The sequence below is a fragment of the Bufo bufo genome, chromosome 1 (assembly GCF_905171765.1).
Source record: "Bufo bufo chromosome 1, aBufBuf1.1, whole genome shotgun sequence".
NCBI lineage: Eukaryota > Metazoa > Chordata > Amphibia > Anura > Bufonidae > Bufo > Bufo bufo.
In genome coordinates, this window is record NC_053389.1 from 742,830,829 (window position 1) to 742,858,523 (window position 27,695).

At 40.9% G+C, this 27,695-nt stretch overlaps 1 protein-coding gene across 1 annotated transcript in view; it reads right to left on the minus strand.

Moving 5' to 3' along the window:
• ARHGAP25 (Rho GTPase activating protein 25) overlaps nt 1-27,695 on the minus strand; it is a 120,438-nt gene that overhangs the window by 14,715 nt on the left and 78,028 nt on the right. The window contains exons 4-5 of the mRNA XM_040414455.1: nt 23,063-23,170; nt 498-705 (exon numbers count right to left, since the gene is read on the minus strand). Of these exons, the coding sequence (XP_040270389.1) occupies nt 498-705; nt 23,063-23,170 (316 nt within the window). The remainder of the gene's footprint in view (nt 1-497; nt 706-23,062; nt 23,171-27,695) is intronic.

Consider the following 27,695-nt stretch of genomic DNA (forward strand, 5'->3'; position numbering starts at 1 on the left):
TTACCCTACTTAGAAATGGTAGAACATTACATGCTCTGGTCATGACAGCTTTTGTTGGTAGAGACTGTTGAGTAGTACATTTTCCAAAGCAACCATTTGGCAGAGAATATAGAAGGTAGTATAGAAGTTCTTTGTAGTAGGGCGGTTTTTAGGGAATGCTCCATGGGAAAAAAGTAAGGTCTCAACCAGTAGGAAGAAAACCTTTCACCTACAGGTAGCTATGCTGTAAATCAATGTCTGTCACTTTGAGAAAGAAAGCACTGAAACATCAGCTGGGTAATAAGCCAGACCAGATATACTCATATGTAGACAGTACAGTTTCAGGGCTGTAGCTTATCCACAGTACAGAGTAGGGTTCTGGTTGGCAGAGTCAGATACTCTTGGTAGAGATCAAGTTGGTAGTTGGCAATTTAGCACAGAGAATATAGAGCTACTTAGCACAGAGAATATAGAATAATCACAAAGCCCTAGTATGGCAAATAAGTATGTAGCTGTACCTCCTAAAAGAAGGTCTTTCTCCTGCATCGAATGCTTCCTTCAGTTGCTTCACCAGATTGTCCTGCCCAGGAAGTCGGAATATCCCTTCTTCATTCAGCCCATGCTCTAGGATAAAGTCTGCACACTTTTCCATTAATATGGGAACCATGTGCCTTCCATATTTCTTCTCATACGCTATGGTGTCTGTCAGATGCTGGCCAAATACAGCTGCAAATACAAAGCGTAGAAAAGATAGTTGATTTGGTAATTGTGACCTCCATGTCTCTGGAGCATAAAATTATAATGAAATAAAGTCTGCACCTTGTACTGAGGTTTCAGTGTTTTGCACTGCACCAAAGCCAGAATAGCCAACTCTACTCCTGAACCTACCAACTAGAGATTACCCTCTATCCAAACTCTCGTTGGTACCACACTTAGTAGCAGCGGCAAAAATCCTTGTCCCACGTCACTGGCTCTCGACAGACACACCGACTAGAGGGGAGTGGATAGAAAGAGTAAGAGAAATATGCAGATTTGAGGAGCTATCCAGCTGGGAAACTTTTACTCATAATAGGTACCTCAAACAATGGGCTCCCTGGTTTACTTGGTGTGTTTCTAATGGGTTGACTCCTGTACCTTAAATTACCTTAAATTACTTGCTTCCTTTGCTCTCTCACCTAGACCTAGACCTCTTCAACTGCTATGGTCTTTGGATATTACTAGCCAATAGCCCCTTTAAAATGATAAACCGGCCATAACTCTATTTGTCTTAGTAACATTACGCATCTAGCTTCACCCTGCCAGATGCAGTGATACTGCTTTGCACACCTACCTGTGATCCAGGTTATGTATGTATGTTTGTTTCTCTGTATGTCTTTTATGGTTATTATTGCCTTTTATGATATGTTAGGTAGATGTTGTATAGGGAAGAAACAATGTCAATGAAGATGATATATAGATGTGCTGTATTGTACACCAACTTGAATGTTTACCCTGTATAACCCTGCCTTAATAAATAAAGATTTGAAAGAAAAGAAAGAATAGCCAACTCTGGCAGAAAATCAACTACTACATCAATCAAGTTCTATAAAACACCTACATACTCCTGTCACCTCAGCATTCCATAAATTGAGTACAGATCCAATGCAGGAAAAACAGGAATGGTAGGAAATAGCTTGTAAACACTGACTTTACTGTAGATATAGCTATTTTACCCACAAGTTTTGGGTCAGTTGCATTTGTTCAGGTTATGCCTTCCTGACAGTGTCTCCTTCTCCCGTCAATCTACCCATACAACTAGCCTCCCAGTGGCCACATAATGACAAATAAAAGTTTCACAAAACAGCAGTAACAGTGGTAAAAATAGCCACCCAAGTGCCCAGATAAGCAAAAAGTGTCCGCATAACAGTTACCACAGTACACACATAGTAACATAAAGCTGCCAAATACAGCACCCAAAAAATAGCTGCTACAAACATTGACAACATAATAGCAACACCACCACAGTGCAACGAGACGAATCCTTGCCAGAAATCTGAATTTCTCAAGAATATTTTTAATTCATCTAAGTTGCAGGTAGAAAGTGGGATGTTTCTGCTTCGTATACACTGGAGATACACCAGAGAGCACAGCAGGCAAAATCTGGTATCATTTTGATGATATGATGATGATGATGATGGCCATCTCTGCCTGTATCTCATACGGTATCATATTTTCTATACCACTGCCACATGTAGAGAAGAAAGGGTATAAGAAGAGGAACTTTAGCCTATAATCCGATAATTATCTATACATAGGACTATCTCATAAACACTGGCTATTTCCTGCTGACAATCTGAAAAGTTACATAGATGGAAGGAAAATTGCAAAGTGGAAAATGTTATGGCATTGGCCTACATGTTTTTCTAAAGTCCACAAGCACAAATGACCAAGAAAAACTTTACACTACAGATAAGTGTTCCAATCCATGAAGCAGGTTTTCATTCACTTTAGCAAATACACAAAATGAAATTCAAAGACTTTTCCTTGAGTAGGTTTCTCAGCACTGTCTGTCTGGTCTTTTAGGCATTCTTGGAACCCAATATGTGCAGAACTTTCCCGGGTTTAATATGTTCTGCTCTTTTCAGCAACATTACCAGAGCAATACTTTAAAGGAAATCTGTCAACAATACCATGATAAACTGCTTACATCACTAGCTAGGGGCTGGGGACAGCTGGACAAACATACTATTTATGATTAGGAGTAGTGTGAATATGAAGTTTTATTCTGCCTTATTCTGCTCCTGCAAGTGCCTAGGGCTGGGCTTCTCTGTGAAGTTCTTTCTACATTGAGCTGCTTCACAGTTCCTCCATCTGCTCTGCGAGACAGCTGTATCATCCAGCCAGGAGACCGGCACACTGGTCACTCAGGGCAGAGGAGAAGGGTTGTGAAACAGCTCAATGCAGAGAGCACTTCATAGTGAAGCACCACCCTGGGCAAGTGCAGGAGGGGAAAGGGCCTGAATAAATGATTATATTCACACTGCTCTTGATGCTAAATACTCCACAAAATGTATGTTTGTAGTGTTCTCCTTAACTTCTAGCTAGGGATGCCAGCAGTTTAGCATGGAAAAACTGCCGACAGACTCCCTTCAAGGGAGAAGCATGGCCTCATGGACAAAGCCTATATGGTGTAACATGGAATACCTATGGTGGTGTACTATATGGAGCTGTAGGTACTCCATGTTAGCTCAGTACAACAGCGTATTATGGAGATATTGTTGATAATGTGGTATCTAAAGGAAAATGATACAACTAAAATTGTAGGCATATGGAGGTATAGTACGGCCAGATAGACTTCTATAAGTGTCATATTTCATTTCAGACCTTGTATGGAGCCATAATTCAGCCACAGTGGAATTGAAGTTACTAGATATTATGGCAATATCAGGGAAGCATTACCAATGAAAAAGTATGTAAATTTGCGCTTGGGCATAGGAACGTCACAGATTTAGGGGAAAAGTCAAGTGGTATATGCCACCATGACAGATAATTACTAAAAACATTGCCTGAGATTGTAAAAGGTAGATGGGTCTCAGCTGCACTACTAGACAGATAAGGGCACTGCTTATTGCAGATCTGTCCTTCTAATTCCAGACACCCCATTAATCAGTATGATCAAAAGATATCCAAATAACACAGATATGCTGCAATATTATGCAGAGATTTATTACCTTACACAAACGTACACATTAAAAACATTCATTATGATATATATCATCCGATTGACAAATGCGTGTCACAATTACGTGCCAGAGCACAACAATCATCAAAGTTTTAAAAATTAAAATTTCAAATCAATTCAAAAACTGACATTGTCCAATGCATTCATAGATGCAATGATTATTCTGATGAGAGGTCACTATTAATTAAATTGCACTAAGAGACAAGAAGAGCATTGTATTAATCATTTTGTTAATTAATTATAGGTCAAAATGAAAAATACAGGTAATCTATCAGATCGTCAGGTTATTTGGTTTTTGTTTTAGGACCAAACAGCCATATTTGAGGGAGGCTGAAGAAAACCTAAAAGGTTATACTGTATATTGTATTTTTCATTATGATCTAAACCCTTCTCTGTCTCCTGTCCATGGAGTACTACACACAGCCTGTCCAAAGCTGACAATGTCCTCCTGGTATTATTGGGTCAGTACAAGTAATGACTACCTCTGTGCTGCAGTTTAAGAGTCTTTCTTCTTTCAGCGAGGCATATCAGCTTCATCTTCAGAGCCGGGATGCAGCCGAGATTCCACCCTAATTTCTTATAGCACTGAGACATCCTAGGACAGGAGACCACTCTGTGCTCTTGCTTGATCCCAGGTGGCTGTGGGTGTCAGCGAGAGGCTGCTCTCATTCTCTTCAGCTGTGCTTTGGATCATGGGTTGGGCCTGCCCGTACCTGCCTCTCATACAAAAGGCAGCCTTTGTTTTAAAGAAATGGGTATAAAGCAAAGTTTCTGTCCCCTCCCTGTAAACCTCACTATTGCCTGCTAATTGTTAACTCCTTCTTTCCCAGTATACAACATTTTATAAATCAATAGATATACGGTAGGCCAAAGTTCATTATGGAGGTATATTACACATACAGATGGAGCATAGATTTCAGTGAAGTGAACCTTATATATTTTTTAGAAATGCATGGCTAGATACCACTCAATTAAAGCATTGTACATATAGCATTCTAAATACCAACTTGTTTGCTGGCCCTTGGCACATGTAAAGACTCCACTTTACTCTGTATATTTACAAATGGTCCATAAGACCAATAACACCTTATTGTTTATTTATTAGATGCTTTGTTAAAATAAACAAAATAAAGATGTTTTAAAAATATCAGCTGTCACATGGTTGCTTTGTATTTTTTCCACTTTAATAGAACTATTTGACTCACAGTCTACTTTCACTAACTAGTATGTGAGCCGGTACTGCACTCTAGTTATCGGCTCAACATCCTTTAAACCTTTCGCTACATAAATTATATAAATCGTAGGTGCTGCTCCATACCCTATGTGCACTAGCTGTACTAAAAAGCTCAAACACTACCCCCGACATGTTTCACCAGTCAAACTGGCGTCTTCAGGGGAATTGGGCAGACTGTGTTTGAGAGGGGATGACTCTATAAAGTCTCTGTTAATGACATCACCGATGTCTCTAGCGTATCGCTAGTTTCCATATTCCCATGTGGGCATTAGTCCTGAGTTAAAAGGACTCTAATTGCAAAAATCCCGTCCTTACCCCTCCTTCTATTACCTGATGTCCGCACTAAGTACCCCCCCTTCCTTCCCTCTATACATTCCAGTGCATGAACCCAGACTTGGTTCTCACACCGCAAGCCCGTGTCTACTGCGCATGTCAGAGGACTTAGGCTCTGCGCCTCACAATTCGCAACACTGCGCATGTCATGGAACTTAGCCTTTGTTCCCTACAGATCACCGATCTCACTTGTATCTCAGGACTTAGTCTGTTCTTCATCAAATAGCTTTGTTCACTAGCGCATGCCCAAATACTTCTTTGTTCTTCCCTTTATTTCAGATAGATTATTCATCTATACATGTTAGATTGTTTATTTCTTATCATCATGATTTGTTTTTTTTATTATCATTAATTTATTGACCATGCAATATGCCAATATCCAACTATACAAAAATTAGGGAGCAGAATATTCAAATATCATGATTTCTTTATTTATTATTTTTATATCCACCATGATTTAATCATGTTAGTGATATTTATCATTTAGCTCTAGTTTCATCACGCTTAATGTTCTTTCGCACTATTTCATCATATTTGTAAATTATTATAGATAATCTTGATTACTTTCCTTCATCATGAATTCTCGAATTTTTTGTTTCAACAATAAATATGCTATTAATCATGATTCTTATCGCAAATCAATAAAAAGACGGTTTGTGGTTTAACCAATATTACTAATTTTCTACATATTATTTTAACCCTATTTTATGTGATATTTATGCATTTTTATGATTTATGGTTTTTATTAGTATTTTAGTTTATCCTATACTACAATTTCATAATAACTATTCATGATCAAATAGACAGAAATATTATGGCATTTTTAGGTACTCCTGAGGGAAGACGTGGGGAAAAAAATGGGGGGGGAGGGGAGGGAAAAAGGTATAAAAGGGAAAGGGGAGTTTTTCAAATCAATATACAAGGATAGATATTGATTAGAGCCTTCTTCCTGCCACATTATAATCATCCTCTTTATTTATCTATAAGGCCTCTTTCAGACGGGCGTTGCGGTAAAATGTGCGGGTGCGTTGCGGGAACATGCACGATTTTTCTGCGCAAGTGCAAAACATTGTAATGCGTTTTGCACTCGCGTGAGAAAAATCGCGCATGTTTGGTAGCCAAACCCGAACTTCTTCACAGAAGTTCGGGCTTGGGATCGGTGCTCTGTAGATTGTATTATTTTCCCTTATAACATGGTTATAAGGGAAAATAATAGCATTCTGAATACAGAATGCATAGTAAAATAGCACTGGAGGGGTTAAATTTTTTTTTAAAATAATTTAACTCACCTTAGTCCAATTGATCGCGCAGCCCGGCATCTCCTTCTGTCTCCTTTGCTGAACAGGACCTGTGGTGAGCATTCATTGCAGGAACAGGACCTGTGGTGACATCACTCCGGTCATCACATGATCCATCACCATGGTAAAAGATCATGTGATGGATCATGTGATGACCGGAGTGACGTCACCACAGGTCCTGTTCCTGCAATGAATGCTCACCACAGGTCCTGTTCAGCAAAGAAGGAGACAGACGAGATGCCGGCAGCGCGAGCAAGTGGATTAAGGTGAGTTAAAAATATTTATTATTTTTTTTAACCCCTTCAGCGCTATTTTACTATGCATTCTGTATTCAGAATGCTATTATTTTCCCTTATAACCATGTTATAAGGGAAAATAATAATGATCGGGTCTCCATCCCGATCGTCTCCTAGCAACCGTGCGTAAATATCGCACCACATCGGCACTTGCTTGCGGATGCTTGCGATTTTCATGCAACCCCATTCACTTCTATGGGGCTTGCGTTGCGTGAAAAACGCACAATATAGAGCTTGCTGCGATTTTCACGCAACGCACAAGTGATGCGTGAAAATCACCGCTCATGTGAACAGCCCCATAGAAATGAATGGGTCGGTATTCAGTGTGGGTGCAATGCGTTCAACTCACGCATCACATCCGCGCGGAATACTCGCCCGTGTGAAAGGGGCCTAATAGTATTTCTGTCTTTTAATATCTCTTTTTGAGCCACTAGAGTCAGAGAAATGCCACAAATGTAAATCCTTCATTGAGTCCAAATGGGGTTAGGCTTTTCAGGCGATATAGCCATTTTGTTTTTTCTTGTTGTAACTTTTTATCAATATCTCCTTGTCTTGGGCCTATCTTCATTTTCTTTATACCCCAAAATTTGAGGTTTTTTGTATCTCCCCTATGTTTATCCTGCATATGTCTTGCAAGGGCTGTATCCGAGTCTTTATTAATACAACTTAGCTGTCCTGATATCCGTCTTCTTAGTTGTTGTATGGTTTTTCCTATATATAACTTTGGGCATCCACATTCAATAGCATAGATCACAGATTTTTTTTTGCTGGTAATGACTATGCACCAGGTTGTCTCTTAGGTTTCTACCCCTTCTATATGTAATTGTTGGATTGGGGGGAATCACTTCTTTCAACTCCTCATCTGTCGTCAAAATGTTCCAATGGCGCTTCAAGATTAGTGATGGCCAGCGAACACATGCGGGCTGCCATCTTAACTGACAAGTCCGGCGAGGCACAGGTAAGTCCTTACCTGTGCCTGTGTGCGAGCCGGTCTGAAATGAAATGCGGTCTCCGGGAGCAGGCAGTTCCGAGATCAGCCCCCTCGCCGGACTTGTCAGTTAAGATGGCAGATCGCAAAAAAGAGTTCATTAATAGGATAAATATAATTTTGAGATTAGAAAAGGGAGTATACGCTAAACGAAAATGTCTAAATAAGTTTCTATCTTTATGGCAGGGGTGGGTTGAATCAGCACAGCTAGCGTCCCAGGCATTAGTTCAAGAATGTATACGGGGACGAATGTCTTCCTTACACTCCCTCTCCAGGGGAAACATATAGTTACTGTATAATGTTCAAAAGGCTAGCCTATTGTAGATAGACGGAACTGTCTTGGCGTCCAATTGTATAACTACTCTTACATATACTACGGATGTCTCTCTGCTCAAGTTGGGCTAGGGTGGGGGGAAGGATATTATTGTGTTATTTTATACAAGGTTCAACGTTCAACTACCTAAATGCTGCAATATTCATAAAGATTTTGATTTACCATAAATTGTCATGGGTGTCTGCCTAACACCAATGTTTTGATGATATACTTATGAACGACTATACATAAAACTACGGACTCCTTGATGATATTCATGTGATAATGTTTATTTCAATAAAAAATAAACTGATTTAAAAAAAAAAAGATGGCAGATCGCATGTGTTCGCTGGCGAACACTGCGAACTGGCCATCTCTATTCAAGATGTTCCTGACTTTTTCATGTTGTACATCATATGTACCAATGCATCATATTATTTTCTTATTTTCAATTATTTGCTTATGACTTTGTAACAGAATAGTTATTTCAGTATTTTTAGCTCTATTGTATGCCTTATGCAAGCCTTTTTGACGATAGCCTCTTGCCCTAAATCTTCTGTATAAAAGCTGACTTTCTTCCTAAAAACCTTCTTTGGTTGAGCAATTTATTTTTGCTCGAAGGTACTGACCCACCAAAATACCTTTCTTCAAGGCCGGTGGGTGATAACTCTCCCAATGGAGAAAGTTGTTAGTTGAGGTGGTCTTCCTAAACACTTCTGTTTTGACACTCCCATCAGGCTCAAGGGCAATTTTCAGGTCCAAAAAATTTAGATTCTTTTTGTGTATTTCAGCAGTAAACTTAAGACCTATTGTGTTGTTATTTAGTGTCTCTACAAATTGTAAAACGTGTTTTTCAGTTCTCGCATAAAATTAAGATATCATCTATGTAACGTCCCCAAAATAAAATGTGTTAGTGAAATCAATGTGTTTTTCCGTGAATACTATCCTCTCAAATTAGCAAAACTCGGTGCACAAATCGTCACCTGGTCCACATAGCTGCTGATGTCGCTATCGTTGGTCTTGGATTAAAGAGAACTTTATATTCTTCTTTTGTTATTAATTTTTTTTCTTTGGCTGACAGCAAAATATTTTTTAATTCTCTGGTGTATTTCTCATTCGGATTAGTATCTTGGAGTAGTGTCATTACTATCATTTTGTAATCCACCTTGTCTGGCAGAACAACATTTCAGCCTTTATCTGAGGGCTTGATTTCCAATTCAATATTATTCATAAATTCATCCAGGGCTGCCTTCTCATGTTTAGTTAACCCTTTCAACCCTGGGCCAGTTTTCATCTTCCTGCCCAGGCCATGTTTTGCAAATCTGACATGTTTCACTTTATGTGGTAATAAAATTAAAACGCTTTTACTTATCCAGGCCATTCTGAGACTGTTTTCTTGTTACATATTGTACTTCATGACAGTGGTAAAATTCAGTCAAAATATTTCATTTTTATTTATAAAAAAAATAAATACCAAATTTACTAAAAATATGGAAAAATTAGCAAATTAGCAAATTTTTATTTATCTACTTTTATAATAGATAGTGATACCTAGAAAAATAGTTATTACTTTACATTTCCCATATGTCTACTTCATGTTTGGATCATTTTGAAAATGATATTTTATATTTTTGGGATTTTGGAAGGCTTAGAAGTTTAGAAGCAAATCTTGAAATTTTTCGGAACATTTCCAAAATCCACTTTTTAAGGACCAGTTCAGGTCTGAAGTCACTTTGTGAGGCTTACATAATAGAAACCACCCAAAAATGACCCATTTTAGAAACTACACCCCTCAAGGTATTCAAAACTGATTTTACAAACTTTTTTAACCTTTTAGGTGTTCCACAAGAATTAAAGCAAAATGTAGAGGAAATTTCTGAATTTCACTTTTTGGGCAGATTTTCCATTTTAATTTATTTTTTTTCAGTAACAAAGCAAGGGTTAACAGCCAAACAAAACTCAATATTTATTGCGTTGATTCTGTAGTTTACAATCACATATGGGGTGTTTCTGTAAACTGCAGTACGGGTACACAGCAGGGCGCAGAAGGAAAGGAACGCCATATGGTTTTTGGAGGGTAGATTTCAGTGGGATAATTTTAAGTTGCCATGTCATGTAGAAACACCAATAAAATGACTCCATTTTGGAAACTACAGGATAAGGTGGCAGTTTTGTTGGTACTATTTTAGGGTACATATGATTTTTGATTGCTCTATATTGGAAAACTTTATTTTTTTACTTTTTTGTATTTTTTTTTTTTACAACTTTTGGGGGTCTGATCCCCTTTACAATGCATTACAATACTTCTGTATTGTAATGCATTGGCTGTAAGAGTATTACCAGTGTAATACATTCACAGCCTGCTTCCTGTGAGATCCAGGGGGTTGGATCTCACAGCCTCTACCTGAAGGCAGCCACAATGCCTAAGGAAGGCATCGGGCTGCCTTCCCTGCCATCGGGTCCTGATGGCCACCCCACACCCAGCCGGATCCCGCAGGTGCCGCCGTCAGCGCTGACCGGGGCAGTGCAAGGGTTAATGCGCCGGCATACCGGCGATTATAGCAGGGGTCCGGCTAACGGGAAGAGCCAGTCCCCTGCAGCTAATCGGGTGGGCGCAGCTCCTGCACCCACCCGATCAGCGCGCCGTAATAGTACTACGCTGGGCGGCAAGTCACGTCCCGCTGCGCCATACTATTATGGCGCTGGGCGGGAGCGGGTTAAATTATAGCCGATCTGTTCTTTTTTGGTTTTTATTTTTTGGAGATCTTTAGTTACTAGGTCCACAAAAGATTGAATATTCCCATATTTAATGAAGGGGGGTGAATTTTGATTGAGGAGTTAATGTACTAAAGGGGGCTACTGGTTTATTGCATTCTCCCCTATGTTCTTTCTGTAATTCTTCAAGTATTTGTATCTCTTCCTCCTCCCTTCTACTTAGATCATCACCATCTCTCTCTCTTTATTTTTATATTCCTTGTGTAACGCTAGTTTTCTAGCAAATAAATAATTTGACCCAGGTGAAACAGTCAAAATAAGGTGCTGGTGTGAAGGATAAACCTTTTTGTATGAGAGTTTCATGTTCTGGTCTTAAAGTGATTTTGGATAAATTAATTATGTGCATTCCCATATCTTGTTGATCAGCAGCTATGTCCTCTGTTGATGTCACACCTGTGGCAGGTGTTAGAAGGTCTGAAAGACTGGCTGCACATGAGGGATCTGACAGCCTCTTTTGGTTTCGCTTTGTCTGTGTGTTGCAAGTATGTCCACACCTCCTGTTCAGGTGTGGATCATGTGACCTTTACCTCCCCCTATTTAGTCTGACTTTACCCATCACTCCTTGCTTTGGATAGTTTCATTTGGTTTTGGAAGAGCTGGAGTGTGGTTCTTGTTGAAGTCCTGGAGCAGGGTTTTATAGGTGGTAACCCTTTTCCTTCCCTAGTGGTGAGGCCTAGTGTCTTTCCCCTTTCTTATTGTTGTCTTTTGGTGTTCTCCCCTACTACATCCGTGACATTATCCAGAGCCATTCATCGGTGGTTAAACCTTTAACAGACATGACCAGGAAGGGTGCTGATATTTCTATCTGGTCTGATGCAGCATTACAGGGCTTTTCTGCTGTGAAGGAATGTTTTGCTTCAGCTCCTATTCTGGTGCAACCAGACGTGTCTCAGCCATTTATTGTTGAGGTTGACGCTTCCGAGGTAGGGGTAGGAGCAATCTTGTCGCAGGCTCCTTCACCCAGTAAATGGCGCCCATGTGAATTTTTCTCTAAAAAAACTCTCGACTGCTGAAAGGAATTATGATGTGGGGAATAGGGAATTGCTGGCCATTAAGTTGGCGTTAGAGGAATTGCGTCATTAGTTGGAAGGAGCAATTCATCCTATTATGGTAATTACGGATCACAAGAATCTGGTCTACCTGGAGTTGGCTAAGAGACTGAACCCAAGGTAGGCCAGATGGTCATTGTTTTTCACCAGATTTAACTTCATCGTCACTTACCGCCCTGGGTTAAGAACGTCAAGGCGGATGCTTTGTCGCGTAGCTTTCCTGGGGGGGGTGAGTCTAATGACCCTAGTCCCATTTTATCTGAAGGGGTAGTCATATCCGCTCTTTATCCTGATCTCGAGGCCAGGGTGTTGGAGGCACAGGAGAATGCTCCAGACTCTTGTCCTTCAGGGAAATTGTTTGTTCCCTCCGAATTACATCACAAGGTGTTCAAGGAACATCACTGTACGGTGCTTGCTGGGCACTCTGGGAGCATATCGACTGTCGATCTCATCTCTCGCAGATTCTGGTGGCCGGGGTTGCGTAAGTGTGTTGAGGACTATGTGTCAGCCTGTGGTACCTGTGCACGTGCTAGGGTGACTCATACTCGGCCTTCCGGATCTATGTTTCCATTGCCAATCCCGTCCAGACCTTCCCATTTGTCCATGGATTTTATCACAGAATTACCGAATTCTTCGGGAAAAAACGTGATTCTGGTGGTTGTCGATCATTTTAGTAAAATGGCACACTTTATTGCATTACCTACCTGTAGTCTACCCAATGCTAAAACTCTTGTACAGGTGTTTGTCAATAACATTGTGAAACTACATGGCATTCCCTTCTGATGTGGTGTCCGATAGAGAGACTCAGTTTGTTTCCAGATTCTGGAAAGCGTTCTGTACTCGTCTGGGTGTACAATTGTCCTTCTCTTCGGCTTTTCATCCTCAGGTCGAATGGACAGACGGAGCGCACTAATCAGAATCTGGAGACTTACTTGAGATGTTTTGTTTCAGAGAATCAGGAAGAGTGGTCTTCATTTTTGTTGTTAGCTGAGTTTGCTATAAATAACCATAGACAGGAATCCACTGATAAGTCACCGTTTTTTGGGGCATATGGGTTCAATCCACAGTTTGGTAAATTTTCTGGTGCTCAAAATTCCGGCATTCCTGAGGAGGAACGATTTTCCTCTTCTTTGTCTTCTATTTGGCGGAAAATCCAAAATAACCTGAAAAAGATGGGCAACAGGTATAAGCGTGCGGGTGACAGGAGACGTATGAGTGGTTCAGACCTCAGAGTGGGTGATTCTGTGTGGTTGTCAACAAGAAACATTTAACTTAAGGAACCTTCTTGGAAGTTGGGCCCAAGATTTATTGGTCCATATAAGATCACTGCCATTGTTAACCCTGTAGCCTTCCGTCTTGAACTTCCTCAGGCTTTGAAAATCCATAACGTATTTCATAAATCATTGTTAAAGAAATGTGTCATGGTGGACAGCAATTTAGAATTTCAGATCAGCAGGATTGTGGACTCCCGAGTTCTCCGAAGATCCCTCTAGTATCTTGTTCATTGGAGAGGGTACGGACCAGAGGAGAGGATATGGGTTCCAGCGACCGATGTTAATGCTAGTGGTCTAGTGAGAGCATTCCACAGAGCTCATCCTGATAAAGTCAGTCCTGGGTGCCCAAAGGTCACCCGTAGAAGGAGGGTACTTAGAAGGTCTGTAAGACTGGCTGCACATGAGTGATCTGACAGCCTCTTTTGGTTTCACTTTGTCTGTGTGTTGCTGGTATGGCCACACCTCCTGTTCAGGTGTGGATCATGTGACCTTTACCTCCCCCTATTTAGTCTGACTTTACCCATCACTCCTTGCTCTGGATAGCTTCATTTGGTTTTGGAAGAGCTGGAGTGTGGTTCTTGTTGAAGTCTTGTTCATCCATCATCCTCAGAAGTTGTGTTCCGCTTGTTATGTTTTGTATCATTTTTGATTGCTTTTTTGATTATTATTCGGATTAGATGTAACCAGGTTACATAGACCAGGTTACATCTATAGTCTATAGGGACATGCTAATACATATAACACCAAATTCACATCAAGAAGACCCTGATTTCTTGAAAGGTTGGGAAACATTACTGACAGAGAACTCCCTGCGGATGCAGGCGTATTTATTAGAATACGAAAAAAATATATTAGTCAAAGTCTCCACACAGTAGGAGAAAGAGATTAATGACATACAGAACTTCCGTACCCAAGCAGAGTTTGGAAATCTAGAAACCAAACTTCAGAAAAATATAGAAAACTTACAGAGTGAAATCAAAGAAAAAAAGCACCGTAAATATAATAGAGACAAAAGGGATTTTGAGACAGGACACATTTACATTAAGAATACGCGGCCTAGATTTCCAAGCAATTATACAAAAAATCTAGTACAGTATACGGATATCTCCAAGTCAGAAATATCGGAATGAGAGGGGAGTGTATCCAATCAGAAATTTGGAATAAAGCAAAAAGTTAAAAATAGACCAGGTTACATCTAATCCAAATAATAATCAAAATAGCAATAAAAAATGACCGGTAAATTCATTGCAAAAATCAAGGAGAATTGAGAGTACAGGATGGAGAGGGTGGGCAGCCACCATCATAGTCGCCGCTCTCCTTTCCATCTGTGTCTCATTTCCACATTGTATCCCAACCCAGTGTCACTACAGGGCCAATGGCATATCTTTTTTAGTGCCCGGAATACAATTACAAGACAGGGACAAGTGGGGATATCAACAGAGGACATAGCTGCTGATCAACAAGATATGGGAATGCAGATAATTTATCCAAAATCACTTTAAAACCAGAACATGAAACTCTCATATGAAAATGTTTATCCTTCACACCAGCACCTTACTTTTACTGTTTCACCTGGGTCAAAGATCTGAATTTATTTGCTAGAAAACTAGCGTTACACAAGGAATATAAAAATAAAGAGAGAGATGGTGATGAGGAGGAAGCGATGCAAATACTTGAAGAATTACAGAAAGAACATAGGGGAGAATACAACAAACCAGTAGCCCCCTTTAGTACATTAACTCCTCAATCAAAATTCACCACCACCTTCACTAAATATTTAATCTTTTGTGGACCTAGTAACTAAAGATCTCCGAAAAAATAAAAACAAAAAAAGAACAGATTGGCTATAATTTAACTAAACAAGAGAAAGCAGCTCTGGATGAATTTATGAATAATAGTGAATTGGAAATCAAGCCCTCAGATAAAGGTGGAAATGTTGTTCTGCCAGACAAAGTGGATTACAAAATGATGGTAATGACACTACTCCAAGATACTAACACATGCAAACTGTTGAAAGAAAATCAGAGTGAAAAATACACCAGAGAATTGAAAAATATCTTGCTGTCAGCAAAAGAAAAAATTTTAATAACAAAAGAAGAATATAAAGTTCTCTTTAATCCAAGACCAACGATAGCGACTTTTTACGCTATTCCCAAAGTCCACAAAAAAAGAAATCCTATCCCAGGGAGACCAACAGTCTCAGGGAACCAGAGTTTATGTTAGGGCATCAGCAGCTATGTGGACCAAGTGATATCCGCATTTGTGCCCGGCCTAACGTCTTATTTGAAGTACATGGAAGACACTCTCGTCAGACTCCAGGGCATACAGGTAAACGAAACGACAATGATTGCCAGTCTTGATGTAGAAGCACTGTAGACAAGTATTCAGCACGATTTTGGATTAGAGGCAATCCAATATTTTTTAAGCACCAAGGGGACACACTATTGTGAACACATCAATTTGTGTTGTCACTTTTACACTTTTTGTTAACACATAATTATTTTATATTTAATGGGAGTTATTATTTACAGACTGGGACAGCAATGGGGACGATTTGTGCACCGGGTTTTGCTAATTTGTTTTTAGATGGTGGGAGGTAAGGATAGTATTCACGGAAAAACACATTGATTTCACTAAACACATTTTATTTTGGGGATGTTACATAGATGATATCTTAATTATATGGGAGAGCACTAAAAAACACGTTTTACAATTTGTACAGACACTAAATAACAACCCAATAGGTCTTAAAGGGACACTGACAGGCCCAATAAGCATATTTAGGTATATATATGACAGTACAGGTCTTATCAAGTGTATTAAAATCATCTAAGTATCCCCCCTGTCCACCTTATAAATATCGAAAACTAAAGTTTTATAACCTGCTTGTCTCGTCTCCAATCTGCCCAAGGGGCGGCGTTTCATCTCAAAATGCGCCCAGCCAGCCGCTCCCAACTGCCGTTCTGAAGCTCCGCCCAGCTCATCAATATTCACTTCACTGGGCGGCGGCTACAACTCTCCCCGACTCAAGATCCTGCGCATGGCCAATTCAATCCTCTGGGCACATCCTCCGTCTAATCTTCAGCGCATGCGCCCGGCCGGGGGCACATCGCGCCTGCGTACAGACAGTCTGCGTCTTGGAGGCCGCTGCAGCCTCTGCTTTATGCGCATGCGGCACTTGAGTCGGGGAGAGTTGTAGCCGCCGCCCAGCGAAGTGAATATTGATGAGCTGGGCGGAGCTTCAGAACGGCAGTTGGGGCGAGGCTGGCTGGGCGCATTTTGAGATGAAACGCCGCCCCTTGGGCAGATTGGAGACGAGACAAGCAGGTTATAAAACTTTAGTTTTCGGTATTTATAAAGTGGACAGGGGGATACTTAGATGATTTTAATACACTTGATAAGACCTGTACTGTCATATATATACCTAAATATGCTTATTGGGCCTGTCAGTGTCCCTTTAAGTTTACTGCTGAAATACACAAAAAGAATCTACATTTTTTGAACCTGAATATTGCCCTTGAGCCTGATGGGAGTGTCAAAACAGAAGTGTTTAGGAATACCATCTCAACTAACAACATTCTCCATTGGGAAAGTTATAACCCACCGGCCTTGAAGAAAGGTATTCCGGTGGGTCAGTACCTTCGAGCAAAAATAAATTGCTCAACCAAAGAAGATTTTGAGGAATAAAGTCAGCTTTTATACAGAAGATATAGGGCCAGAGGCTATCCTAAAAAAAAGTCTTGCATAAGGCATACAATAGAGCTAAAAATACTGAAAGAACTATTCTGTTACAAAGTCATAAGCAAATAATTAAAAATAAGAAAATAATATGATGCATTGGTACATATGATGTACAACATGAAAAAGTCAGGAACATCTTGAAGCGCCATTGGCACATTTTTACGACAGATGAGGGGTTGAAAGAAGTGATTCCCCCCAATCCAACTATTACAAATAGTTGGAATGGGTAGAAACCTAAAAGACAACCTGGTGCATAGTCATTACCAGCAAAAAAATACATGGTTATCGACAAGGGGATCTTACCCCTGTGGAGACTGTATATTTTGCAACAAGATGGTACCTAAAAAAGAGTTCACTAATCCAATGGACAATAAGAAGTATCAAATTAAGGAGTATATCAATTGTAAATCCACAGGAGTGATCTATGCTATTGAATGTGGATGCCCTAAGTTATATATAGGAAAAACCATACAACAACTAAGAAGACGGATATCAAAACAGCTAAGTTGTATTAATACAGACTCGAATACAGCCCTTGCAAGACATATTCGGGATAAACATAGGGGAGATACAAAAAAACTAAAATTTTGGGGTATAAAGAAGATGAAGATAGGCCCAAGACAAGGAGATATTGATAAAAAGTTACAACGAGAACAAACAAAATGGATATATCGCCTGAAAAGCCTAACCCCATTGGGACTCAATGAAGGATTTACATATGTGGCATCTAGTGGCTTAAAAAGATATATTAAAAGACAGAAATACTATTATAGATGAATAAAGAGGATGACTATAATGTGGCAGGAAGAAGTCTCTAATCAATATCTATCCTTGTATATTGATTTAAAAAAAAATCCCTTTCCCTTTTATACTCCCCCCCCCCTCGCCTCCTTTCCCCCCTCTCCCCTCAGGAGTACCTAAAAATGTTGTAATATTTCTGTCTATTTGATCATGAATAGCTATTATGAAATTGTAGTATAGGATAAACTAAAATACTAATAAAAACCATAAATCATAAAAATGTATAAAAATCACATAAAATAGGGATAAAATAATAAAAAGAAAATAAGTAATATTGGTTAAACCACAAACCGTCTTTTTATTGAGTTGAGATAAGAATCATGATTAATAGCAAATTTATTACTGAAACAAAAAATTTGAGAATTCATGAGGAAGGAAAGTAATCAAGATTATCTATAATAATTTACAAATATGATGAAATAGTGAGAAAGAACATTAAGGGTGATGAAATTAGAGCTAAATGACAAATATCACTAACATGATTGAATCATGGTGGATATAAAAAAAAAAATATAATAAATAAATAAATAAAGAAATCATGATATTTGAATATTCTACTCCCTAATTTTTGTATAGTTGGATATTGGCAATTTGCATGGTCAATAAATTAATGATAATTAAAATAAAAAAAATCATGATCATAAGAAATAAACAATCTAAAATGTATAGATTAATAATCTGAAATCAATGGAAGAACAAAGAAGTATTTGGGCATGTGCTAATGAACAAAGCTATTTGATGAAGAACAGACTAAGGCTACATGCACAACTCATGTAACTCAGGACTAATGCCCACATGGGAATATGGAAACTAGCGATACGCTAGAGACATCGGTGATGTCATTAACAGAGACTTTATAGAGTCATCCCCGCCCCTCTCAAACACAGTCTGCCCAATTCCCCTGAAGACGCCAGTTTGACTGGTGAAACATGTCGGGGGGTAGTGTTTGAGCTTTTTAGTACAGCTAGTGCACATAGGGTATGGAGCAGCACCTACGATTTAAATAATTGATGTAGCGAAGAATTAAAGGATAGTAAGCCGATAACTAGAGCGCAGTACCGGCTCATTATCGCCTAGTTAGTGAAAGTAGACTGTGAGTCAAATAGTTCTGCTAAAGTGGAAAAAATACAAAGCAACCATGTGACACAGCTAATATTTTTAAAACATCTTTATTTTGTTTATTTTAACAAAGCATCTAATAAATGTTATGTTTTAATAATTGGCACATGAAATAAACAAAAAGGCGTTATTGGTCTTATGGACCATTTGTAAATATACATTGTACTTATAGCAAACACAAGTTGTTCTCAATGTATTGGGCAGTGTCCAACTGAACCTTCCATTAGTAACATGCATTTGATGACATGCCTGCATATTAACTTAGCTTTGCTTGTACGGCGTTGCTCACTGTATGTTACCCATCTGCCTATAGTATGTTTTTGGAGTAAGAAAGTGGAGAGCGCAATAAACCGACTCTCCGTTCAAGAAAAAAAATTCACATTAACTGGTGAACAAACAGAACACTTTCCTGGTGCCAGCCCTTTCATCTTTTCAGCTGCAAATCCAGAAGTTCCTGGATTGCTCTTCTGCCACCCAAGGTGGCCATCCCACGTCTCAGACTACCTGGTGCACACTGTGCATTTGCTAGTCCGAAACACATCCTGCTGTCCACAGATTGGCCAGAACTGCTCATATAAGTAGAGCTGACCAAACCAAGAGCAAAGCTGGACAATATGGAAGTGTCCTGGACTATCAAATGCAGAGTGTGCACCAAGTAATTTGAGAAGTGGTGCAGCCATCTTGGATGACAGAAGAGGAGCCTGGGAACCAGCAGATCTGAAGACAAAAAGATAAAAAGGAGGGCACCAGGTTCGTTTCCCAGTTAAAATGAATTTTTTTCTTGAACCAGAGGGTCACTTTAAATGCCAAAGGCAACATACTGTATAAAGAACATGCAAATATCATCAGATAGTGTCCTTTTTGGCTTCAAAGTCATGGCCCTGATGTATGAGCCTCATGCCACTCATATACCATACATTTTACTATACAAATTATAGAAGTCTTATGTGTGTATGGGCTTTCATGTCTTCATTAAGATGAATCTGTTTCCATTGTCACTAAATTAATACTTAATCTTATTTCATTAAAACTGGAGATTTGAAACACTTCAAGGGGCTTCAGTCACCCAACTTATAACATTTGGTTGTCATAGGGAACAGACATATGTGGAGTCATTTATTATTATATATACACTGCTCAAAAAAATAAAGGGAACACAAAAATAACACATCCTAGAACTGAATTAATTAAATATTCTTCTGAAATACTTTGTTCTTTACATAGTTGAATGTGCTGACAACAAAATCACACAAAAAAAAAAAAATGGAAATCAAATTTTTCAACCCATGGAGGTCTGGATTTGGAGTCACCCTCAAATTTAAAGTGGAAAAACACACTACAGGCTGATCCAACTTTGATGTAATGTTCTTAAAACAAGTCAAAATGAGGCTCAGTAGTGTGTGTGGCCTCCACGTGCCTGTATGACCTCCCTACAACGCCTGTGCATGCTCCTGATGAGGTGGCGGACGGTCTCCTGAGGGATCTCTTCCCAGACCTGGACTAAAGCATCTGCCAACTCCTGGACAGTCTGTGGTGCAACCTGACGTTGGTGGATAGAGCGAGACATGATGTCCCAGATGTGCTCAATTGGATTCAGGTCTGGGGAACGGGCGGGCCAGTCCATAGCATCAATGCCTTCGTCTTGCAGGAACTGCTGACACACTCCAGCCACATGAGGTCTAGCATTGTCTTGCATTAGGAGGGACCCAGGGCCAACCGTACCAGCATATGGTCTCACAAGGGGTCTGAGGATCTCATCTCGGTACCTAATGGCAGTCAGGCTACCTCTGGCGAGCACATGGAGGGCTGTGCGGCCCTCCAAAGAAATGCCACCCCACACCATTACTGACCCAATGCCAAACCGGTCATGCTGGAGGATGTTGCAGGCAGCAGAACGTTCTCCACGGCATCTCCAGACTCTGTCACGTCTGTCACATGTGCTCAGTGTGAACCTGCTTTCATCTGTGAAGAGCACAGGGCGCCAGTGGCGAATTTGCCAATATTGGTGTTCTCTGGAAAATGCCAAACGTCCTGCACGGTGTTGGGCTGTAAGCACAACCCCCACCTGTGGACGTCAGGCCCTCATATCACCCTCATGGAGTCTGTTTCTGACCGTTTGAGCAGACACATGCACATTTGTGGCCTGCTAGAGGTCATTTTGCAGGGCTCTGGCAGTGCTCCTCCTGTTCCTCCTTGCCCAAAGGCGGAGGTAGCGGTCCTGCTGCTGGGTTGTTGCCCTCCTACGGCCTCCTCCACATCTCCTGATGTACTGGCCTGTCTCCTGGTAGCGCCTCCATGCTCTGGACACTACGCTGACAGACACAGCAAACCTTCTTGCCACAGCTCGCATTGATGTGCCATCCTGGATAAGCTGCACTACCTGAGCCACTTGTGTGGGTTGTAGACTCCGTCTCATGCTACCACTAGAGTGAAAGCACCGCCAGCATTCAAAAGTGACCAAAACATCAGCCAGGAAGCATAGGAACTGAGAAGTGATCTGTGGTCACCACCTGCAGAACCACTCCTTTATTGGGGGTGTCTTGCTAATTGCCTATAATTTCCACCTGTTGTCTATCCCATTTGCACAACAGCATGTGAAATTGATTGTCACTCAGTGTTGCTTCCTAAGTGGACAGTTTGATTTCACAGAAGTGTGATTGACTTGGAGTTACATTGTGTTGTTTAAGTGTTCCTTTTATTTTTTTGAGCAGTGTATATATATATATATAGGCCACTTTTTGGCATAAATCTGTCGCAGATTCAATCACAGGGTGATTTGTGTCTGAATCTGCGACTTTTACCTTCTTACGGCAGGTCTAATAAAGGGCGTGTGGCGTGGGCAGGGATGGGGGGTGGCCAGCCGATCTCATTTATCATTTTCTACGCCTGTTTTAGGCGTAGAAAATTATCCAACTTTACGACAGCTGGTCTAGATATAGGCCAGTGGTGGATGCACCTAAGTTATGTAGAGGCTGATGCCTATACATAACTTGGGCACATCATGCGCCAGCACAAGGGGTATTAAGACCGGCATCTAAAACGCTGATCTTAGTAAATGAACCTGATGATGTTTAAAAAAAATATTTTGTACAAATAATTCTGTATTATTTGGTTACTTCGTGAAACTGTGAAATGGAGAAAGAAGCAAGTCAAACACAATCTGACATCTCACCTTGAGTCACCAGTCACCTGTGTAAGGTCTTAAAGGGTGTTTTAGGATTATTCACTATTTAGTTCACTTTTCTCATGGGGACATACCCCTTCCATTAATACATGTTGGATCTGTGTCCAGGATGCTGCTGTCCTTTCCCTGTAAACTGCTGGGTCAAGTGCCCTTGGGGACATGTCACCGCTGAAGGCAGTCACTGGCTGCAGCAGCACAGGTGACCATGTCCATACCCTGGCCAGTAATAAATAAGCTGTGGACTAGAAGAGGGACAAACGGGAGCCAGGGCAAAGGACAAGGAATGGAAGGGAGCAGGTAAGTATGATATCATTAGGTCATACACATTATGGAGCATAACTAAATAGAGAAGATTCGTAGAAAACCCATTTAAAGGGCTTACAACATTTTTATTGTTAATTGCTCCCTATAAGTAAAATTAAGCATCTTTCTAAATAGTCTTTTTTTTTATTTTTTTTTATGTCCTGCCATTTTGCCACGTGTGTGTAAGTTCTTCATCTAGTGTTAGAGATAACAACAGGGAGGGGGTTGTACATGGTAGATGTGTGTAGACAGGGGGAGAGGACACAAGAGGACAGCTCCCATGGGCTGGAAAGAAGACAAGGCAGTTTACAGGAAGAAGGCAGCAGCATCCTAGACACACAGATCCATGTATTACTGGGAGGTTGTAAACTGTATATCAGGGGGCCTGAGAATGAATGAATCATTTTTCTATGTTTAAGGTGTCCATAGCCTTAATGGTAGTATTCACACTGCAGACATTGATAGCATAACTGGATATGTCATAAATGTTTGATTATGGGTGGCTACCCAGTATAGGATTCTAGCGATGGCCAATCATGTAGCATACCATATGTGTTCCTCATGAAGGATACGTCTGTTACCAAAACAAAATTTGCTTCCCAAGGTCTGCAAATTGTTTAAAATTGTCTTTCAGATTTTATGATGCTTTGTTACCTCCTGATTGGAATCCAGCTGCTCTTTTGATGGATTTCACCCATTCTTCCATGTCTGCTTGCGAATTTGCCATAAGGATATAGCCATCTTGTGTGGGTTTGCTCAGATCTAGGATGATGAGAGTATAAAGAAAATCAAGTTTAATGAAACATTTCGGACCATAAAGAAGACATGCCAAACGAGAAAAAAAAAAGGACATACGGTATACTTCTGATGATAATAATCATGTAGTTATCTATTAGAGGAGCTTCAGTTCATGTGATGCATGAATCTGTTGTAATCTGTTGGGCGATCTACTAACTATTCATCATATTTGCTTCATTTGGCCAAATCAGATTGCCATGCACCAGAGTGCAGCCATGGGACAACTCCACAAAGAGCATACAAAACCAACCCTTAAAATAGTGGAAGAATAATGGCTGCCTAGTACACAGTGTATACATGAAAATATTGCCTGGTGCAGGGATAGTGGCTAGGCTGCACATTGATGGTCAGGCTGATTCAGGACCACTGATCCCTCTTACGGGCCCTAGACTGATGAAGTGACAATGGGAGGATCTGCCAGTGATGATGGTGGTAGTTGTTCCGAAGGGTATTACAATTACAATTATTCCAAATATAAGTGGCATGTGCTGAGAGTGGTAGGTCTCTGTCTTCTCCTAGTGCTGCCAACACATTCTCCTTTGGGCTCCCTTTGGGTGGTGCACTATTTATTTACAGTCCTGGTCCTTTTACCATAGTCTTGTCTCCGTCCACTTCAATCAAGTCCAGCAGAAAGAAACAGTTTTTTTTTCAAGACAAAACAGGTTTAAGGGGTCGTTCACACAGCGGATTTTACCACGGAATTTTGTTGCAGACAGCCACACTAAAACTTCACTGAAATCCCACCGGCAGCCGCATAGTTTCTGCCTCCCATTCAATCAAACGAGAGGCAGCGCTCAGGATTGCAGAGCGGCAGCTTAACGCCATGACCATGCCGTGCCGCGAACAGACATGTCCCTTCTCTGCGTGGCCGCATCTTTAAGCTGCTGTTCCACGAACCTAAGCTCTGCCTCCCATTGAAATGAATGGGAGGCAGAAACCACAAGGCCGCCAATGACATTTCAGCACGAGTGTCTGTGACAAAGTTCCACGGCATGTGAACACATCCTAATTCTTATTTGGTCTTTGCATTTGGGTGACTGAGCCCAGAAAACTAAACTTCAGTCTATGATATATTCGAATACATTCAAAATTATTTTTCCTACAGAACATGTATGACCAATGAAAAGAAGCCCAATTTCTCTCACTTCCAGCTATCAGGTGTGATTGCTCGCCGAAGCCACTGCTGGCCATACACTTCCAGTGCAGTGTGGCATTACATGATGGCCATTAAAATAAATGAGCATCCTTTTAATGAATAAAAACACCCGTCCTTGTGTCATGAACAGCTAATTTGGGAAGTAATATGGGAGCAGGGGATATTTCAGGTCAAGGCTTGTGAACTTGGCCGTGATGAAGGGGGGGGGGGGTGACGTGCTTTGAATGCTGAGTGCACAGGGTGCCAACAAGCACATCTAGCTTGACCAGAGCCTTTACGTACACAGCTAGGGCTGTGGACTGAATTTTTACCTTGGCTGATGAAAATCCTGCCTATGCCCCTGATCCATTTGAAGAAAAAACTGTATAAGTGAGAAAAGTTAGAAGAGGAATGGTATAAGTAGAATCTGTGTTTGAACTTGATGGACTTGTGTCTTTTTTCAACCATACTTTTTTACATAAAATAGTTTCTGTAGCACAGAAGGTCCACTTACATAGGCAGTGCAGAAATAGTTGGCATTCACAGGGTTATCACAATAATTATTTACCCAAAAACAAGAACTGACCTTCTCTGAACTGCGAAGATGTATAATTATTGGTTGAAGAAAGACTGAATATTGCCCAATCGGCCTCCATTCCTGAATAGATGCGGCGTGTCTTGACAAGGTCTGGTTGGCAACTTTGCCAAAAATGTCTTTCAAAACTTACTTTTCTTTACTTGTGTAAGACAATTATTATCATTAATAAAGAGCCCTTAGAACAGCTTGGGCTTTGAAATCTCAGTAGGAGGAAGAGGAGCCAAAAAGATGTAAAATTACAACTTCAATTACAGTTTTGCTGTCATTAGGGTGATGTATAAAGCCAATAAGCCAATAATTGATGTAGTGCTCCAGGGGCTTAAGGACTGGTACGAAGGCTACTTTCACACTCGCGTTTTGTGCGGATCCATCATAGATCTGCACAGACGGATCCGCACCGATAATACAACCGCATGCGTCCGTTCAGAACGGATCCGTTTGTATTATCTTTAACATTTCCAAAACGGATCCGTCTTGAACACCATTGAATGTCAATTGAGGACGGATCAGTTTTCTATTATGCCAGATTGTGTCAGTGAAAACGGATCTGTTCGCCAATTGACTTACATTGTGTGTCAGGACGGATCCGTTTGCCTCCGCATCGTCAGGCGGACAACAAAATGCTGCAAGCAGCGTTTTGGTGTCCGCCTTCAGAACGGAATGGTGACTGAACGGAGGCAAACTGATGCATTCTGAGCGGATCCTTATCCATTCAGAATGCATTAGGGCAAAACTGATCTGTTTTGGACCGTTTGTCAGAGCCCTGAACGGATCTCACAAACGGAAACCAAAACGCCAGTGTGAAAGTAGCCTAAGGCTCACCGTCAGATATCCAATTTCATATGCTATTTGGATGAGGTGGCACTGCCATTTTTTGCAATGTTTTCCGTACCCGAAGTGTAAAGTACATTCCAATTTACTTAGAAATCAATTAAAGGGGTATTCTAGTATTTAAGGATAGGGGGTGACTATCAGATTGGTGGGGGTCCTACAGCTGGGATTGGTGGGGGTCCTACAGCCCTGCACCTCATAGAGCCCCCCTGAAATGGACAGAGTGGCTGGTCAGAAAAGCATGCTACCACTCTATTCATAGGCGAGCACTGTACTCGGCTATCTCCGACACACACAGATATTGATGACCTGTCCTCAGGATAAACCATCAGTATGAGATTAGTGGGGGTCTGACACGCAGAACCCCCAATATCAGCTATTTCGAGCAGCCACGGGCTCCAGAAACTATACAGTGTGTTACATCGGCAGTCCTGGTCTGTTGCTGCTCTGGGACTTTTATTTGGAACATTACCCGCTAATACTAATACTCCTGTTTTTTCCTTCACTACCATTCCCCTCCTCTCCTTCCTATGAGCAGTTGTATCTGCTATAAGACTGGTGATGACCTCATTTCCTTGCCAGAGAAATTAGGTTTCTAGCTAGCTGATTCCATTTGTTTTCTGTTGTCTGCTGTGTATCAGCCCTGCCAGTCCTGATCTGTGCCTGTTTACTGTTGTGACCCTCTGCTGCCAGCCCTGACTTCAGACCTATATCCCATAGTTGCATGTACTCTGCCTGCCCCAACCTTGGCCTGTTACTGGACTACAAATATTGCCTGACCACGTGGTGCTTTGCACCAGTGTATCTGATCCTCATCTGTCAACTGTTGACCACACTAAGACTACTCCAGGAGGTAGCAGACTGGTGATTCCCTGCAGCAAAGTCCAGATCTCAGTATAGGGTTTAAAGGGTAAATACCAGGGATATGCCAGGATAATGCCCTTGGGTTTAGCCTTTTTAGATTTATGTCAAACTGGTTGGTTGACACAGTGGTTTCACACCCACTGCTGTATGATGTGCAAGGGCTGCACTACTTCTTGCAGCTCAGCTTCAATGTGCTGAAGTACAGGGTGGCACACAAAAAGTAACCTGCCTCCAGCGATAGTATGACAAGATGAACAAGTAAGTGGATTGTTTTTTTTTTATTTTAATTACCCACAATTCATAAAAGATGCTGAAAGTGGTCCCCGTTCACATCTATGCATCTTTGGGCACGTCGGATTATGTTGGCTGATACTGCTTGCAGTGATGCTGGGGATGGTGTTTATGATGATCTCCTTGAGGTCATCCAGGGTATGTGGTATGTGGACACTGTCTGTTTTAAATTTCAGATAAAAATCATATGTGGACAAGTCTGGGGAACAGGGTGGCCATAACCACTTGCTCACAGTTGCCCCATCTTGTTGGAAAAAGCAGGACATTTTTTTCTTCTGGTGTTATTTGGTTGTAAAAATGTTCAAAGATGTCCAGGTAAATAGCAGTATTCACAGCTGATTTGATGAAAATTGGGCCCACTATTCGTGGTCCTGACACTGTACAACAAACGCCAATTTTCTGCTTGTGAAGTGGTGTTTTGTGAGTCAAATGGGGATTTTCAGCAGACCAGTACCTCGTATTCTGGGAATTTACAAGACCTGTAACTAAAACTAAGCTTCGTCCGTCATGAAGTACAGCAATGGGTCCGAATATCCAAGTCCAGTAGTTTCTGCGTTTAGCTTTGTCAGACTCTTTCAGTTCCTGCACACACATTATTCGGTACGGTTTCAGGTTCAGAGATTTCAGCACTCGTTGACACGTTGTTCGTGACACACTGACTTGCTGAGACAGTCTTCGAGTTGATTTTTGGGGGCTACTTGCAATATGCTGCTAAATTTCATGGACAGCGTCAGACTTCCTGATCGATGGAGGCCTCGGTTCTTCATGTT